This window comes from Aethalodelphis obliquidens, unplaced genomic scaffold, assembly GCF_003676395.1.
Source record: "Aethalodelphis obliquidens isolate GAN/ISIS:26980383/991018 unplaced genomic scaffold, ASM367639v1 scaffold100, whole genome shotgun sequence".
In the NCBI taxonomy this organism is placed as follows: domain Eukaryota; kingdom Metazoa; phylum Chordata; class Mammalia; order Artiodactyla; family Delphinidae; genus Aethalodelphis; species Aethalodelphis obliquidens.
In genome coordinates, this window is record NW_020838044.1 from 2644449 (window position 1) to 2663792 (window position 19344).

At 41.1% G+C, this 19344-nt stretch overlaps 1 protein-coding gene across 1 annotated transcript; it reads left to right on the forward strand.

Moving 5' to 3' along the window:
- Positions 1–5221: 5221 nt before the first annotated feature.
- RBM15 (RNA binding motif protein 15) lies at positions 5222–12581 on the forward strand. Its single transcript, XM_027096208.1, has 2 exons — positions 5222–8194; positions 12216–12581. The coding sequence occupies exons 1-2, from the start codon at positions 5329–5331 to the stop codon at positions 12236–12238; spliced, it is 2889 nt and encodes a 962-aa protein (XP_026952009.1). The 5' UTR covers positions 5222–5328; the 3' UTR covers positions 12239–12581.
- Positions 12582–19344: the final 6763 nt, after the last annotated feature.

Genomic DNA, 19344 nt, shown 5'->3' on the forward strand with positions numbered 1-19344 from the left:
AACATATTTTTAAGGTGATGTGTGTGCATGTGCATGAGCGCCCATGCATACACACATACATATATATTAAGGAATTTTAAAGAATTCATATATATATATTTTTCCCCAAACCTCATGACAGGGATTTTAAAATTACTTTAAAAAATTTTAAATTCCATTAAAAATTTTTTAAGTTCTTAAAACAAAACAAGGGATTTCTAAATACCAGATTCAGGATAGTAGCCATCTATGAGGGTAGGCAGTGGGTAAGGGAGAAACATTTATGTAGGTGTAAATTATTGATAACTGTCTTTTTCTTGCATTGAATGATAGGTTCATGGGTATTCACTATGTTCTTGATAAGTAAATGAAAAGTTTAAAGGCCCATGGACGGACCATTGATAATTATGTGTCATGAACTAAGGATTATGATTAATCCAATTCTGTGTACTCAAGTTCAGAGAGAAAAGATACTAGCAATAGCAATACATGCTTACTGTGTACTGGGCACTGTTCTTTTTTTTTTTTTAGAGTAATAATTTTTTAAAAATCTTTATTTATTTGGTTGCACTGAGTCTTACTTGTGGCAGGCAGGCTCCTTAGTTGCTGCACGCATGTGGGATCTAGTTCCCTGACTAGGGATCAAACCTGGGCCCCTGCTTTGGGAGCGTGGAGTCTTATACACTACACCACCACTAGACATCTTCTAAGCTCTTAATACAGTCAGGTGACCCACGGTTGGTTGAATCCAAGGATGCAGAACCTGTGGATACTGAGGGTCAACAGTGTGTTTTAACCCATTTAATCTTCCCAGTAAAGAGGTTCTATGATTATTCCCATTTTACAGATGAGAAAATAAAGGCCCAGAGAGATTAACAGTAACTCTTGAGACCCACAGCAGAGCTAGGATTTAATCCAGGCTGGCTGTTTCCAGAGTTCATGCTCTTAGACACTGCCCTATGTCTAAATAAATGAAAGAGATAATTGTATTAGGGTTTAGTCATGTAGGAGAAATTATAACAGAGGCTTTCTGTAACAATGTTAAAGGATGAACCACATGCACAGCTTTTTAAGTATACTAAACACCACTGAACTGTATGCTTTAAATGGGTGAATTTTATGGTATGTAAATTATATCTTAATAAAGCTGTTTTTAAAAATTCTACAAACCACAAATAAGTGACTTTATAATGCAAACTGTGTCCCAAATGATTGTTCGCTATTTTAGGGATTTCATATATGTCTATGGGTAAAATACACACTTTTTCTGCAGAGCAAACAAAACAAACCTTACTGTTAGGAAACCACTCACTTTATGAAAGAAAATGAAGCAGAAAATTTTAATCCACTACTGTGAGTGGGAAAATTTTTTTTTAAAATTCCCAGCTTCAGGCCTTTCTGTATCTGTCAGGGAAATCAAAGGGCTCTCGGCTCCCAAGATAAATTTCATATTGCAGTCATAACTGTCTCTGTATGTACTGAGGATACACAAACAGTAAAACCTAGGAAGGAAGAGGGTGGAAAGAACACATTTGATTGAAAACATATTGATACCTTTTAATTGCACAGCTTTCTTCCATGCACATAACTTTTATTTTGCTTTCCTTTTTAATCTAAAACTGATTTTAAAGGAGATGGAGAAAGCACTGCATTTAGACAGCTAGTTGTGGCCAATCTCCTGCTGGGTGCGTCCTCTAGGGCCTTTGAGTTGTACAGCTCCAAGGGGCCAACACTGACACCACAATGGGCAATGGCAGCTTTTCCTCAACACTATTTCTTCGTTTTCGACAGGCACTAAAAGGAGAGATCAACATGCTGCTATGATAGCTTGGTAGCTTAACTCTGTTTTCATGACCGCTGAAAGATCCTTCTCACAGTCAGTTATCCTCACAAATCTGGCCATAGATCACAAGGAGACCAGATGAAAGCCTGGACTGGACCTCAACAACTCGCTCACCAACACAAGAAAAAGTGTTTAAAGTCTTGGCCCTCTAAACCATGGGTCACTTTTATCCTCTCTCAGCTCTCTCTAAAGTGCATGTGTGAACATAGGCTGATATAACCTCACTAAGCCACTTCATACTTTAAAAAACACAGAGAAAATGAAAACAAAATAAATTACTTATTTTAAGTACATCTTGGATCAACATATCATTATTCAGTTCTGTCCTACCGACACACACACACACACACACACACACACACACACACACACACGCACACACACCCCACAGGCTATATTTTGGCTCTGTTATTGATAATGGAATCCAGTCCTTTTCTGTCTACCCATTAAACTTACCAGTCCTCTTGATACCAGACAGGCTGTCAGCTCCCCACCCCTTAGATAAACCTTCCTACTGCAGCCACATGTGGGCAGTATCTTCCATCAAGTTCCCTAGTATTTCAAATGGCAAGCCACTAAGCCTAGCAGAGCCTCAGGCACTGCCACACATACTGGTATTGCTCTCTGACTTCTCTCCCTCAATTCTTGTGCTCCCTCAGTCCCTATGATGAGATTTGGGAAACTATACTTATTTGGTCCTTTTTTTTTTTTTTTTTTTTTGATCAGTGAGTCATCTAAGCAGGTCAATTTAGGCCAAAAATAGTCACCTTGGATGGAACCTGATTTATTTGGATTGGCTATAACACTGATTAAAGTAATCAGATAATGGCTTAACTTCAACTTTGTGTTGTGTTACTATAACCTTGAAACAGATGAAAACTGAAACCTCCTAACTATGCAAAGTTTTTTCTTTTGAATAATGTGTTTTTTTTAATTCCCTAGCATCCAGATTTCTATCTGTAAGTATCATTTCCCACTAAAAGGAACCAGAACCCCTAGGAGAAATGGCTGATTCCATGTCAGGGGCAGATAAAATAATGAAGAGGGGGAAGAGCAAGAGGACAGTGTAGATGAAACAAGATTGACATGATTTGAAAACTGTTGAAATTGGGTGTTGGGCACAAGAGAATTCTTTATAGCATTCTACTTTTGTATATTTTTTAGTTTTTCCATAAAAAGTTTTTTAAGGAAAGCTAAAAAAATTGCTATTTTGAAAACAATGAAACAGCAATAGCATGCACATGGTAAACAAAAGTTTTCTTTTAATAATGCATAAAGGTATAGAATGAAAACTTGTCTTTTTCCACCTAGCCCCTCCTTAGCATGATCTCAGTAACAACTTCTAAGTATTCTCAATTAAGTTTCTATGAATATATATTAAAAAATGTACAAACACATATACAGGTATATCATTTTTTAAAACCACAAATGGTAGCATATTATACACATCGTACTATGTCTCATGAAGTTATTTCACTACCTGGTTTTAATACAATGACTATGTCTACACAATACAATATCATAGATATGCTTTTACATACTGGGCTTCTTTCAAATTTTTTGATGTAATCAAGAGACAAAAGGCTCATATCTTCACCTTCCTCAAGATTACTTAATAAAAAGAAGGATGGCTAAGGCTGGGGTAAACAGGTTGCAGTCCCTAATCTTAAAAGTTTCAAGTTTAGGTTTCAGTTTGGGGGACCCTGTTACCTTGAAAAATGCCTTTAAAAAACATCTCACATTCTCTCCTTACAGATAGGATCTTGAGAGGTGTGGTTGAGAGGATCAATACAAGAATCCTCTTAACCTCTGCCCGGAGGATATCGGGGAGGACTGCAGAAACCTAACCCCTGTGATGAACTCAGCACTACCTCCCTTCACCAGACGGTGGGCAGCCGGACAGAGGCGGTACCTGTTATCATCTTGGTCTCCGGCACCTCGCGCAAGTGCTTTATCGTCTGACACGATGAAGATCTGTGGAAAGAAAGTTGGGTTTTAAAGCGGTTAACGATTGAAAGAACTAAAAGAGATGGGTTTACAGACAGAAAGGTGGCTGTTCTACTGGGTTCTAGTATAGACTAACCCGGGGTGGGGTGACGTACAAGAAGCCACAGAAAAAAACGCGACACATCTGCATGGAGCGTAAATTGCACTCGATTATTCAACAGGGAGGGATACTACATATGAAAAACAAACGCAGCTCTATTACGGAACTACAAAACCCCAAATCCACGTAAATTTGCAACACAAAACAGGAAGCCCTGACCCCTCCGCCCTGGCCTGACAGTCCCCACCCCGCCCGCGGGCGGCGAAACTGGAAGCATCAGTGACTCTCCTGGGTTGCCCGGGGGCACTCAGGCGAAAACGGAACACGCAGAGGAAGGCCGGCTCCCGAGCCAGGGCTGCGCCCCAGCTCCGCTGCGTCCTGGCTGCGGGTCCCCAAGAGCCCAAAACTGCCGCCGCCCTGCCCCTGACGTTAGTGTGAGCCGGCGCTTTGTGAACTGTGAACTCCCGGCCCCGCCCACCTGCCCCGCGGGCCCCTGAGCGCTTTCTGGCGCATGGGGGTGGGGTAGGGTGGGGTGGGGCTTTTTCAGGCTGTTCCCGCAGAGGCCAGAGGGGCTAAGATGGTGTCCGGTGGGCGCCCCGCGACGGCTTCCTGAAGGGTTCGTGGGTCCCGACAGCCGGAGAGCCTGCCCAGACCCTTGTCCCACACAGGTAGGAAGTAGGAAGCCCAGAAGTTCTGAGGCCCGAGGACCAAAGCACAACCAAGTACGCAGCGGGACCGAACAAATGTTGGAGAGGAGAACGCAGAAAGCGTGGGGAGGCGGATCTGGTTTATGGTCACCGTCTCGCGACGTCTAACTGACGTCGCAGAGCAAGCGCGTATTCTACTCTTTCACCTTCAGGCAGCCTCCTCAGTGTAGGGGCCTACCCCTTTAAGCGAGTGATGGACAGTTATTTCGGCCTATCAATTTCCTCGTCAACGTCCAATCAGATTTAAACTTCTTTCAGCCGCCGGAGGAGTTGGAAGAAGTGGGTAGAAGGAGGGAACCCTCCCCCTCCCTTTTTCTCTCTCTCTCTGTCTCACACTCTGCCTCTCTCGCGAGATCGCAGTGACCCGGCCTCTCAGAAAAAAATGCTAGAACATATGGCCCGACTTCCCAAATAGTAGGCTAAAGGACGGGGTCGTAAACCAATGAAAGGGATGAGGAGGTGGGATCACCGCTTCCACCGCGCAAGAAGTACCGTTACAGGGCAGACTTTTTGTCCAATCAACGCCTCCAGACTTCGGGTCAGGTGACCATAGAGTGCGGGGGGCGGAGCTACAGTCTGGCGCGAGGAACCGTTAAGACGGACAACGACTAGAACCAATGAGGTACTCTGACTAGGGCGTTGGGAACCCAATAACAGTGGTCGGGCGGGCGCCTTCCCGGAGCGCGGGGAGATGTAAAGACAGACAAATAGTTTTCCCAATGAGACTGTAGAAGAGAGGAGCTAATTGACCAATGAAGACTGCGGGGCGGGAACCTCTGCCGCGGCGGAGTCCAAGATGGCGGCGTGCGGTTCCGCTGTGTGAAACGAGCGCGGGGCGGCGGGTTAGTCAGTTTCGCGGAGAAGACCTCCGACGACCCGCTACAATGAAGGGAAAAGAGCGCTCCCCAGTCAAGCCGAAACGCTCCCGTGGTGGTGAGGACTCGACTCCCCGCGGGGAGCGGAGCAAGAAGTTAGGGGGCTCTGGTGGCAGCAATGGAAGCAGCAGTGGAAAGACCGACGGCGGCGGCGGGTCGCGGCGCAGCCTTCATCTGGACAAGTCTAGCAGCCGAGGTGGTAGCCGCGAGTACGACACCGGTGGGGGCAGCTCCAGTAGCCGCTTGCATAGTTACAGCTCCCCAAGCACCAAAAATTCCTCGGGCGGGGGCGAGTCGCGCAGCAGCTCCCGGGGTGGAGGCGGGGAGTCACGTTCCTCTGGGGCCGCCTCTTCAGCTCCTGGCGGCGGGGACGGCGGGGAATACAAGACATTGAAGATAAGCGAGTTGGGGTCTCAGCTGAGTGACGAAGCGGTGGAGGACGGACTGTTTCACGAGTTCAAACGCTTCGGTGATGTAAGTGTCAAAATCAGTCATCTCTCGGGTTCTGGCAGCGGGGATGAGCGAGTAGCCTTTGTGAACTTCCGGCGGCCAGAGGACGCGCGGGCGGCCAAGCATGCCAGAGGCCGTCTAGTGCTCTATGACCGGCCCCTGAAGATAGAAGCTGTGTATGTGAGCCGGCGCCGCAGCCGCTCCCCTTTAGACAAAGATTCTTATCCTCCGTCAGCCAGTGTTGTCGGGTCCTCTGTAGGTGGTCACCGGCACCCCCCTGGAGGAGGTGGTGGAGGCCAGAGATCACTTTCCCCTGGTGGCGCAGCCTTGGGATACAGAGACTACCGGTTGCAGCAGTTGGCTCTTGGCCGCCTGCCCCCTCCACCTCCGCCACCATTGCCCCGAGACCTGGAGAGGGAGCGAGACTACTCGTTCTATGAGAGAGTACGCCCAGCCTACAGTCTGGAGCCAAGGGTGGGAGCTGGAGCAGGTGCTGCTCCTTTCAGAGAAGTGGATGAGATCTCACCCGAGGATGATCAGCGCGCTAACCGGACGCTTTTCTTGGGCAACCTAGACATCACTGTGACAGAGAGTGATCTAAGAAGGGCTTTTGATCGTTTCGGAGTCATCACAGAAGTAGATATCAAGAGGCCTTCTCGGGGCCAGACCAGTACCTATGGTTTTCTCAAATTTGAGAACCTAGACATGTCTCACCGGGCCAAACTAGCAATGTCTGGCAAAATTATAATTCGGAATCCTATAAAAATTGGTTATGGCAAAGCTACACCCACCACCCGCCTCTGGGTAGGTGGCCTGGGTCCTTGGGTGCCTCTTGCTGCCCTGGCACGGGAGTTTGACCGATTTGGCACCATACGCACCATTGACTACCGCAAAGGTGATAGTTGGGCGTATATCCAGTACGAAAGCCTGGATGCAGCTCATGCTGCCTGGACCCATATGCGGGGCTTCCCACTTGGTGGCCCAGATCGTCGCCTTAGAGTAGACTTTGCAGACACAGAACATCGTTACCAGCAGCAATATCTGCAGCCTCTGCCCTTAACTCATTATGAACTGGTGACAGATGCTTTTGGACACCGGGCACCTGACCCTTTGAGGGGTGCTCGGGACAGGACACCACCGTTACTATACAGAGATCGTGATAGGGACCTTTATCCTGACTCCGATTGGGTGCCACCGCCGCCCCCAGTTCGTGAACGCAGCACTCGGACTGCAGCTACTGCTGTGCCTGCTTATGAGCCACTGGATAGCTTGGATCGCAGGCGGGATGGCTGGTCCTTGGACCGGGACAGAGGTGATCGAGATCTGCCCAGCAGCAGAGACCAACCTAGGAAGCGAAGGCTGCCTGAGGAGAGCGGGGGACGGCATCTGGATAGGTCCCCGGAGAGTGACCGTCCACGAAAACGTCATTGTGCACCTTCTCCTGACCGCAGCCCAGAATTGAGCAGTAGCCGGGATCGCTACAACAGTGACAATGATCGATCTTCCCGTCTTCTCTTGGAAAGGCCCTCTCCAATCAGAGACCGGCGAGGTAGTTTGGAGAAGAGCCAGGGTGACAAGCGAGACCGTAAAAACTCTGCATCAGCTGAACGGGATAGGAAGCACCGGACAGCTGCTTCCACTGAGGGAAAAAGCCCTCTGAAAAAAGAAGACCGGTCTGATGGGAGTGCACCCAGCACCAGCACTGCTTCATCGAAGCTGAAGTCCCCTTCCCAGAAACAGGATGGTGGGACAGCCCCTGCAGCAGCAGCCTCTCCCAAACTCTGTTTGGCCTGGCAGGGCATGCTTCTGTTGAAGAACAGCAACTTTCCTTCCAACATGCATCTGTTGCAGGGTGACCTCCAGGTGGCTAGTAGTCTTCTTGTGGAGGGCTCAACTGGAGGCAAAGTGGCCCAGCTCAAAATCACTCAGCGTCTTCGTTTGGACCAGCCCAAGTTGGATGAAGTAACTCGACGCATCAAAGTGGCAGGGCCCAATGGTTATGCTATTCTTCTGGCTGTGCCTGGAAGTTCTGATAGCAGGTCCTCCTCTTCTTCGGCCACCTCAGACACTGCCACCTCTACTCAGAGGCCACTTAGGAACCTCGTGTCCTATTTAAAGCAAAAGCAGGCCGCCGGGGTGATCAGCCTCCCTGTGGGGGGCAACAAAGACAAGGAAAACACCGGAGTCCTTCATGCCTTCCCACCCTGTGAGTTCTCCCAGCAGTTCCTGGATTCCCCTGCCAAGGCACTGGCCAAATCTGAAGAAGATTACCTGGTCATGATCATTGTCCGTGGTGCGTCTTAAAGTCCATATGTAACTTGTATTTAGTACTTTGACATGGTTCCTGTTTTGTGATGTGTGATGGGATACAGCATTGGATGAAATTTTCTTTTTAATTAGTTGTTTAGTTGTAGCTTTCTTCTTTTTTATATTTTTATAAACCTCTTTAAAATAGAAGTCAGGAGAGTTTAGCTATTATTTTAAGTGAAAGGGATGCCCTAAAGGTAGCAGGCAAATGGATTTACTTTAATTAGGAGTTCCCACTCTTATGAGTAACTTTTTTCCTCTTTTTCTGCAGTTTTTTCTTTTTTAAGCTTAAGCTTAAAAAAATCCTCCAAGTTACAAAACCAGAAATTTGAAAAGTCAATTTGGAAAACAAAGAGCCCACTGACTATATAAAGATGATAATATACACCTGAAAATGGCTTGATTGGTATGTAGGTAAATAATTCCTGTACCAGAAATGTTTGTGTGGCTGAAATTTGATCAGGAATCTCATTAGTATAAGCTGGTAAATCATATAGCATTGTGATTATTTTATTCAGGTATTTGAGTATTTCTCTTAAAATACGTGGTTTATTCCCAGAGAGTTTGCTTTAACATACACATTTTTATCATTGGCTCTTGAGTTCTGTATCCTGTATATGCACTTTTGGTTTGTAGCAGTAACTGTTCAGTAAAAATTGAGGAGTATGTTACAAACCACATATGTCTTATGCTTACACTAGTATGCAGGAAGTGAGTAGGTGCTTTTAAAATCAGAATTCTTTGGTCAGTTGTTGGTGTGTGGTGGTGGTTTCACTGACTTTTTCAGAGAGATGTAGCAGGTACAGTTCTAATTTAATTGTGCATATTTCAAAACTTGTGTTTTTCATCAGAGATGAGTTTTTATTTTTGTATCCATTCAAATTTCTGATTTCAATAATAGAAAGAAGAGTTGTCTGCAGGCTCATAAGTCATCTTTTGTTTCAGTGGGCATTAATCAGCCATATGTCATCGTGAAATGCCTTTGACATACTCTCCAAATTTTGCTTGTATTTTTATTTTCATATTTAAACGCTAGCAGTGACATTACATTATTGAAAATACTTTGAATATCTTTGAAATTTTGTGTTTATATTTTCACTGGTGTCCAACCACAGAAAATTGAAATGTCAGTTTAGGAAAACTCTTTTTTAGTGGTTTATTTTCTCAGACACCTGGAATGAATACAAAATAATTTAGCCCATCCTGACAGTTTTTTTCCAAAACTGAAGATTATATCAACTTCTGGTTCTTAACAAGGGTTTTTGCTGCTTAACAGTAATGGGTGTTTTCCTTGTTTGTCTTTTTTTTTCATCTACCCCCATCACCCCCCCCCCTAGTTTCTCAGGTCATTTGTAGGTATATTTTCCCCTGTGATTTAAATGTTGAGGACTTTAGCTAAGGCCTTTGATATTTAATTATGATTAGAAACTTGAGGACCTTTGGATCATGGTCGTGTTTCTAGTCTGTGTAAGTGACTTCTTGAAAGCCTGGCAGAACCCAACTGTTTTCTTTCTGTTATCAAAGCTGATAGTTTTGAAATAGCACCAATAATAACCCAGGGAAACGTCATGTAATTTTTAATTGTCCGTTATGACAGGTGTCTAATGCATGTCAGCATGAAAGCCTCATCACTCTGTGTCATCCTTTTTGGTTTTCACTATGCATTTGTAAATTTTCTTTTTAAGTTTGGAAGTTTTTGTATTTTTTGTTTTTAAACTGGAAAAACTAGCCATTTTGAGAGAAGGAAGATACTAGGCTCTGAGCACAAAGGTCCTTGGTGTGCCTGTAGGGAAAATACCTGAAATCCTACAATTAAGACTTTTGGTCCTTTTTGCTTTTAAAAGGCTTTGCTTGACATGCTAATGTGGAGTAGACACCTGTTCAGAAACTTATGCAAGTGTGCAGTCTGTGCATAAGTGGGGTCAAAGTACAATTTGTGGCTAGATACATTTTTTCCAGTTTAAATAATCTCACTAACCATTAACTTTTGAATATCTTTTGATAAGATGGCTGGACAAATAATTTTACTCTTTTAGGGAGTGAAGTCCATGACATCTAATTTTACTCTAATCCAAAGTGTGTGTGGTTTTTGTTTTTTTTTTAAGTTGATGTGACAGCTTACCGAAGAGCACAGTACTGTGGGTTTTGCTCCATGTTTGTTTGAACCTTAATCTGACATTGTGGCTTTTGTTAGATCTGGGCAGTTTGTGCTTCAATGTTTTTGAAACAATGGCTTGATACCATTTCTAAATGTATGTATTATAACTATGTTTAGTTTAGTGTGTACCTGCAGAGTGCCATCATTCAGATGAATCTCTTAATTTGTGTTGCTCGTTCTGTTGTGCAGGTTCATAATATTGGTAAACTACTTAAAACTTCAGAGTGTAATGAAAACAAATGTCTAAAACTATCTGGTTCTAATTCTCATTAGCCAGAATTTCATAATCTCAACATTGGATGTTCTTTGTGACAACCAATTGTTTCTTTTACTTAAAAAAAATGTATTTGTTTAATTGATTTTTTTGGAACTCAGTTCAAATGAATGGAAAGAATTTCTTCAGGATATCATTAAATGACTTATTAAGTATTACTGGTAAAAAAAATAAACCATCAAGCTAATTTAGATTTTTAATCACAACTTCAAAGTTTATGAAAAATTAATCATTCAGCTCCTAGCCAATTTTTTTATATTATTTTGTTGGTTATAACTGGTATCCCTATAAAGAGTTTTCCATGCAAAAAATTTAAATTCCTGGTTTAAGATGTATATTTTGACTCTCACCTGAGAGTAGATAGAGTTTTCCCTTTAAGGATTATATCTTAAAATGTCCATCCTCTGGCTGGTATAAGCTCTTGTCACATTTTGAAGGTAATATGTATACTCTGGACCTTCTTAACTCAGATCATTTGAGGTACAATAGTAAAAGTAAGTTGGGTGTTGCTTTCTGAGTCACTTGTTTAGGTTTATTTAAAAACTATTTTATGAGCAGGTTTTCACTGACAATTTTTGTGTTGTTTTTTGTCTTTTTGATTTTAAATCCACTTTCTTCAGACAGTGAAATTGCTCATTTGCAGATACAGCTTGAACTGCAGTTTGGTTCCCTATAGGACCCACTCACCAAAAACTGTGGTAATAGAACTAGGAAATCTTGTTGAGAAGAGGGCCTTAATGACCTTTTTTGTGAAAAAATTTTTGGAGAGAATTTCTGGACATTTTTATTCTGTCTCTGCCACAGTGTTTGGTTTGGAGATAGGAGATAGGTATGAGAACAAGAAGAGAAATGGAGCTGACCCTCTTAACATTCTGGTTTTAGTGATGTGCCTAAAGGGAGAAAATGATTTCAGGTAACCACGGTGAACTGTCTAGCTTAATGAAGAGTTTTACATGTATGATGTAAACAGAGTTGGAAAGTAAAAGTCCTACAGTGTTCTTTGGCTGTTTAGCGATTGTTTGTATGAGGGTTTTCTTAAAAGAAAATAACAGCTGCTGTCTTTGGTAACACAGATGAAGGTGGATTTTTAAAAGGCTTTGTATCTTGACCCCTTTGTACAGTAATGGAGTAGGTCTGTATTGCTCCATATAAATTACAGAATGAAAATAGAGGGGGTAAAAGTTTGACTAAACTCCACCTTTTTATAGTTTCATTTTTTAAGTTATATTTAGAATATATTGATTATAAATTGATTGTAAACTTGCTTTTTTCTGATATGTTTTACTCAGTTACATGAGTACCAAGGATATTTTCAGTCCTATAATCCTCACTTAATTGCAGTCTTTAAAAAAAAATCCACCCTATTGTTCTACTTGTTGTCTATTCATACAGTAAATTCATTTCAAGGTTTGTGCCAGTGGGTATTATTGGTGCTTTTTGAAGTCAAGGTGGACTATCCAGGAAGGTCTTGTTAATGTTATGTTTAGCTATAATGGCATAGGGGAAATATATATATTTTTAATATTGTAAACGTTTGTACTGAATAACCTTTTTCCCCTCCCCCCCCCTCGCAAGCAAAACTGGTGAACAACGGATGAAGATACGGAATTCAAAGCTCTAATGGACCTTTTTGAAGAGAAGTTGTGGCTTATGTGGAGTTTACATGGGCCTCTTGATGGAAGAAAGCTAATCTGTTTAGTATTTGTGCATTTTACTAAAATGGCAGCTTAAAGTTGTGTATCTGCTATTGTGATGCCAATGCCGGTGTTTTAAGTGGAAAAAAAATGACCTTGCTTTGTGCTGTGTACACAAGATTTCTGGAAAAGAAAAACCCTTTTTATGGCTCACACAGCTTAAAAGTAGCTGTCACTCAAACGTGCGCTCACAGTTGAGCTGCTTTTGTTTTATTCTAAATAAATTGTTTCTTTTGAGGAAAATGTTTTTCTGCCTGGAAGTGAATTGACGGCAAACCTTTGACCCCTTTGTTTGCAGCTGAGGGGGTACTTGCTGCTGCTCAGATCTTGTATGTCTTGAGCAAGAAGCAGGGAGACCATCATTTTGACTATCACAGTGTGTCAATTCTGAAGGATCACTAGTGTTACTGTGACCCCCTTTGTTTGCAGTGAAGGGGATCGTTTGCTTCTCAGTCCTCAACTTGATGAGGAAATGGTGCTGTTTGCTGGCACGCAAGAAGCCGGGGCAAGCACCGTAAGCCTCACCACAGTGCACGAGTCGGGGGCTTTGCTGGTTTGAAGAGCCGGAGTTGCTGAAATTTAAGTTTTGATTTATTTTGTTCACCCATCACGTTTGGCCTTAGTTTCATTTTTAATTTGAAGAAAAGTTTGAAATTGCTTTATCTTGCTCTTAACATTTGCACCAAATTGCCAAAAGAAGGAGAAATGCTCCGCTTGCTTTTTAAATGTTAATGATGATGTTAATAAAGCCTTTCCTGACACATTTGAGGAGCTCCTCCATCTTCAGGGGCTTCTTACCAGAGTTATGCAGTGATGGGTTTAGTTCTGAATGGATGAAGAGTTCCTGAGAGCTAGCGTTTGTAATTAGAACCATTACTTGGTATCTGTGCCTTATTTGACCTGTGGTTCCACATGCCTTGGATGTGCATGCACCGTGACGGTTTCATAGGTACGAACGCACACTCAGGCCCAGTCACTTCGGTTGGTAGTACAGATTGTGAGGAAAAAATGGAGGCATCCTTAAGAAGGAAAAAGTGTTTGCCTTTAGTTCCTGCATTATCCTGTACAGGGGCTCCTGAGCTTTGGAAGCTGTTTCCAGTACAGGAGAACAACTCCCCTGTTTGCAGCAGGAGACTTCGGTGCACAGTGACAACGCTGGAGTTCAAGAGGAAGCCAGCAGTGCTGCACCATTGGCTTCAGACACCATTGTTGTTTGCCAGTTTTAAACTTAACTAGTTGCAGACGAAGACCACCTTGAAATGCAGGCTTGTTGGGCTTGTTTTGAATTTTAACCTCGGATGGAAGAGGCCTAGTGCTGTCTGTCTCCATGCGGGATGATGATTACTTAGGCAACAGGTGATTATCAACAAAGGATGCCACGCTTATACTCTGCAAGGTGGTGTTCCAGTGGCAAACAGCTGTATAAACTCTTGTAAACAGGTAAGAGGGTTTTTAGAGGTCAAAATGCATTATAATTATTAGGGTGAGGGCTTTTAATGTTTTGGGGTATGTTTCTCTGATTGGAAGTCTTTAGGTACTCTGCTGCTGTTACTAGCTTCCTCCCCTCACCAAAGTGTTGTATTAACAAAGTTGCAGGCCAGAACTTTTGTTCTACTTGATATTTTGAGTTTTAAGTTTTAAAATTTGTTTTAACGTTTGAAAAAATTATTTTAATGTGAGAGCCAAAGTATTAAAATCCTGGTTATGGATTTGGATCTACAAAAAATTGACGTTTTCTTTTAGCCATAGCCTTCACCCTTAGTGGTGATTTAATGGTGCTGGAAGAACTCAGCTGGTGTAAAAATGTTGCTTATTACAAACACTGATTTCTAAACCTCCAAGTTAAGAATATTTTAGTATGTATAGCAAAAAAGTGTATTATCAGACTGGGAATGACAGATAACTTAGCCAAAATAGTTAATTTTGTTCTTTTTCCACAGGGAGATTTATTTAATTATAAAATTAGGTAGCTACAATGAACTTTAGGAGGTGAATGGGCAGTGTTGAGGAAGATCTAGCGCTTAACCATTTTCATTGTCCATTTAGCCCTGCCAGCCTTCTGAGCCCTTCCAGCCCCTCCCTCCAACATTAATCAAGTGTGAGGCTTTGGCCGCTTAATACAAGCACAACTTCTTGAATGTATAATACAACTTAGGTTTCCTTGCCTTATTTTAAATGGGATCAAATATTTTGAAGAGAATTTTTCTTTTTCATGAGATTTTTATCTTTCATCTCTTTCCAGAGGGGAAAAGTGAAGTGCGATGGTTTTTAGGTTCTCAGTATGTCATTTCAACAGTTTTTAAAACATGAGTTGGTAAATGATCTCTCATGTACATTTCTTTAAACAGTTTATTCCTGTTGGAAATGTTAATTTCCAGTGTGTTTTCTTTCTCTGACTACTGAAAGCCCGTTAAGTAGTTTTTACAATTAGTAAAAAAATATTTAAAATCACTGGCAATTTGAGGAAGATTTTGTTACACTCTACATATTTCTCCATGTTTGGTATCTTTCTAAGATCTCAGGCTTCATCTTTCAAGAAGAAGAAAAAATGTTGCAGACAGTGCATTTGTTTATTTGTATCTGAAACCATGTCATGCAAAATGGAAGGATACACAGTTTTTTGAAACTACTCATGAAATCATTTTATTTCCAGCTGTACCATGAAGAAAAAATATTAATTGGGTTGAGTATTAGATCTAGAGTTCTGGTTTTATAAATTGGAAAGTGCCCTTTGGAATTATATGTGTGGTTTTTCCAGTGTCTTTTGTATGATCTAAATTTAGGGTTCTCCTATAAAGGAAATAGTTCCAAGAACACCCCTGAGTTGACTTGTGCTCATTTTGAAAAGTCTGGTTGTATTAAAATTGAAAATGGGGATTACCCTGAGTTTAGTAAAACAACCTAGATTTTATAAATTGCCACTTCAGTAGCTTAAGGCACATTATTATTTACAAGCTGTTTATCTGAGGCAATAAATTTAGTGCTTATGGCTTGTACAGCATCTATTTTTCTTCTTTGCAATAGGATATATGGTTATGGCTTATCTGACCATCACCACCATTTCCCATTCAAGTTTGCTCTTTTTAAGCTTTTCTGGTTAAAATAGGATTTTTACTTAAAAACTTGGATTATAACCTAGTTATACGTTCTAAGCAGAGGAGTTTATTGAGTAACAAAATTCCTTCAAACCTCAGACAAGATTGTTGCTAAGAAGCAACCAAAAAGAGATTTTGATTTTGAGGTAAAATTACTTAGCATGCTTCTGTACCCAAATGCTGTGATATTAAGCATTCAGGTAGGGTTCCTGTATAAATTAAATGCTGGCTGTATGTTAAGAACTAAGATGCTGAGTATGTAGAACAAAGTATCAAATAGTGTCTACCCCTGTCAGCAACTTGTACTCTAATTGGAGAAACTAGATATAAACAGGTAAATAGTTAAATATCAGGGGAAAAAAGTTCATAGTTTAAGACAACTATGAGAGATGTCACAGGTCAAATTTGATTAATTGAATTTTTACTGGCCATATGGGTATATGATTGAGTATATGAACTTTAAGCTGGGGTGGTCAAGAAAGGCTTTACAAAATAATTTGTTAGTTAGAGAAGGATATAGAATGGTGGAGGGAGGTTGGGATTGAGATGTCAGGCCAAGAAGCATGAATAATAATAGAAGTTGATACATGGAAAAGATGCAGGCTGAGCCTAGAAAACTGGTAATGTAGTTGGGTCAACAAAATAGGGAGTCCTGAAAGGCAAGCCAGTTTTAGGCAGGTGGGGAGTGAGGATGGATAATCAGTTGAGGGGTGCTGATGTAAAGCAACAATACTAATAGCAGTCACTTATTAAATAGCATTCTGCCAAGTCCTCGACAAACATTGTCTCATCCACTTTTCACCACAGACCATAGTCTGACAGCTAGTAAGTGATAGAGCCAGGGTTCTAACCAGGCTTTTGTTCTAGCTAGGGCTCTTGGTCACTGTACTGTCATACCTCACTTTTTTTCCAGCGGCTGGGATGGGATTAAAGCTGCAAACTGGAGAAAATGTCTGGATAGTGTATTTCATACTATAGTGTATCAGCATTTGAGGTTCTTGGGAAACATACAGGCCCTTGGCTCCAACCCCAGAAATTCTGGGCTTTGTTAGGGCCAACATGGCCCAGGAGTCTTTGTTCTTTTGCAAGCCCTCCGGGTAATTCTGATGTAGTCTGTGGTCAGTGGCCATGGGTTGAGCAACACTAACCCACAGAGAGTAGAGTGTTGAAGTTATGAACTTGGGGTAATGTCATATTTAAGGCATGGGAAGGGAAGATGGTGCTAGAAAAGAGGCTCAGGTAGGAGAGCCAGAATAGTGTTCAGATTCTGAAGCTGAGAGGAGCTTCCAGAAGATAAATTCAGAGCTATTGAAGAGACAAGCAGAATGAAACTGCAAATGCCGTGGAATTTATTACTTAAAATTGTCACTTAAGTAATTGTTTTATAGTCATGTAATTATATCTCCCAGGAATTCAATCTAGCTTAGTATTTAATTTTACCTTATAACTGTCTGTGAAGAAGCGTTGCTGTTGAGTTTATGAAATGCTAAAGGGGTACCAGAAAAGTTTTATGACTTGGCTGAGGGGTACATAGCCAGAAACTGATTGAAGTATCCTTGAGTTTTCAGTTAATCTAAAAAATAATGTGATTGTAGTCTATCTTGAAATTGAAAGCAATTGTAGGATTGAGTGAGTATGTGTGTGTGTACACAACGTAAGTTGTTTTCCATCAATGAACCATCACTTTTCTCTACTACCTCCTAACTAGGTTACTAATAGGATTGAGATACAATGGAATTATAGGTAAAGTTGAGTGTATCTTTGACTTGTAAATGGTTGAAAGATTTCCCATTTTGAATTATCAATACTTGGTTTGTCTTTGATTGGTGTAGCTAATTATTTAATTCTTCAAATATTTAGGTACCTGTTATGTATCAGGTAGTATTCTAGGTCTTGGGAGTATATTGGTGAGGAAAACAGCTCCTTATGTCTCATGGAGCTCATATTCTGATGAAAGAAGGGAGGTAGGTAGTAAACTAAGTTAGGGCCTTGTTGCCAAGAACAAAGGGTTTAGATTGTATTCTAAAGCTGAATGCAATGGAAAGCCATTGGAGGTTTTAAGCAGGGGGATGAAGTGATTTGATCAAGATTTGACTACGTGTCTCAGGGAAGTAACAAATAAATGTCTTTCAGATTTCTTTCAATTATTCCCAAGATCTAGAATACTGCCTCGTATATAATAGGTACCCAGATATTTGAAGAATTAATTAATTAGCTACAGAAATTGAAGACAAACAGTATGAGTAATTCAAAACAGGAAATCTTTCAACCATTTACACATCAAAGATAAATGAACATTTCAAATTCTCTGCAAGACGGTGAATATGTTCTTGCTCAGAGATAAGCAGTGTTCTTTTATTTAAATACTGTAATAGAGATTTTATTTCTTCTTCAGGCTCATAATTGTTGACTACCCTGAGTTCTTCCTCCTTGTACATCCTCATTTTCTCAACATGTCATTTTTTATTCTTTCTGCTTTCAGCAAACTGTCATGACAGTTTACACTATAGTCACATATAGTTTCTGCTATAACACACTGACCATGTTTTCTGTATTTCATAACTTGTAATTTTTCTAGTGGTGTCAAACCAAACTTCAATACTAAAAATCAATTTAGAGGGTTTTTGTGGAATGGCTGTCATCCTGTGCAAGCCAGTTACATGTGTGTATACAGTTTTAAAGTAGTGAATTAGTATCTGACCTTTCTCACGTAACCAGCAGATTTTCCTTTTACCCAAGCAAGGGGCTTAATAAAAAGCTGTCATGCATAAGCTTGTTATTGCATCTATGTTCAGGGTAGAAATATTATTACAGGTAAAATTAACACTTTGAGGCACCATATACATATATATTTTTATTACATATTTTTAAGGCATATTGAGAAAAGTGTTGTTTGATAAAATTGTATTTTAGCATATAGAAATTGACTGTCAGTAGTTTTACCTTGCTCCCAAGATAAGCATATCGTTTGTGTATATTCTTTTATAGAGAAACACTTCAATAAATACACTCTTTAGAATTTTTCTGCATTTTGTAGCAGAGGTCTCAAACCTGCCTATGCATTAAAATCACCCAAGGAACTTTTCAGTACCAATAGCTGGGAGTCTCTCGTAGATTATTTAAATTGATCTAGGTACAGTGGGGCTCTGCCAAGGCCCCACTGTTGTTTTAAGTGCCCACGTGATTCCAGTATGTAGCCAGGGTTGAGAACCACTGCCCTAGAGACAAATCTTAAACATACGGACCAACACACGCACAATCAGCCTCTTAAAAACTGTTGGAACATCAAAGCGAAAAACTTTCAGAGTATAATTTGGGTTCAGTAGAGTATGTATATTGTTTAGTCTTCTAGAATTTCTGCTGTTGAAAGTGTGGCCCTCAGACCAGTTGTAATAGCATCACTTAGAAGCTTGTTAAGAAATGTAGAATTGCAAGGCCTCACACAGACCCACTGAATGGACTCAGATCCCTAGGTGATTCCTCTGTACTGGAAGGTTTGAGAAGTACTTATTAAGATGCAGATATATAAATGTCCTTTGTAATAAAAATGGGTGATTAGAATCTTATCCCTCATGCATAAGATTCTCAGATTTGTGCATTAGTCAATGACATTTACTTTAAAGATTTAAAAAAAATATTTCAATAAGAAAATTAAGAACAAGAGTTCATAGGTAGTGAGCTTCTGGTGACCAGAGAATTACCAGAGGGTCTCTGCCACCAAGATAGGGGAGGGGTTATTGTTGTCTATCCTAGTTGGTTGGTTCTTGCTTATTTTGTTACACTTTTATTTTTTTCTCTCCCTCCTATTCTGTTCTAGCCCACTCTTTTCATTGTGAGATAGAATATGTTATTTTTTTATAGATACAGATGAGGATATTTGAGACACTGTACTGATAGGTACCCCATAATTTAGAA

What these genes read in the sequence shown, in the direction of transcription:
- RBM15 (XM_027096208.1), top strand. Translation starts at nt 5,329, where the DNA reads ATGAAGACTGCGGGGCGGGAACCTCTGCCGCGGCGGAGTCCAAGATGG. An exon ending in GGTCATGATCATTGTCCGTG is followed by an intron (nt 8,195 to 12,215) that starts GTGCGTCTTAAA and finishes CCCCCTCGCAAG; the next exon opens with CAAAACTGGTGAACAACGGA.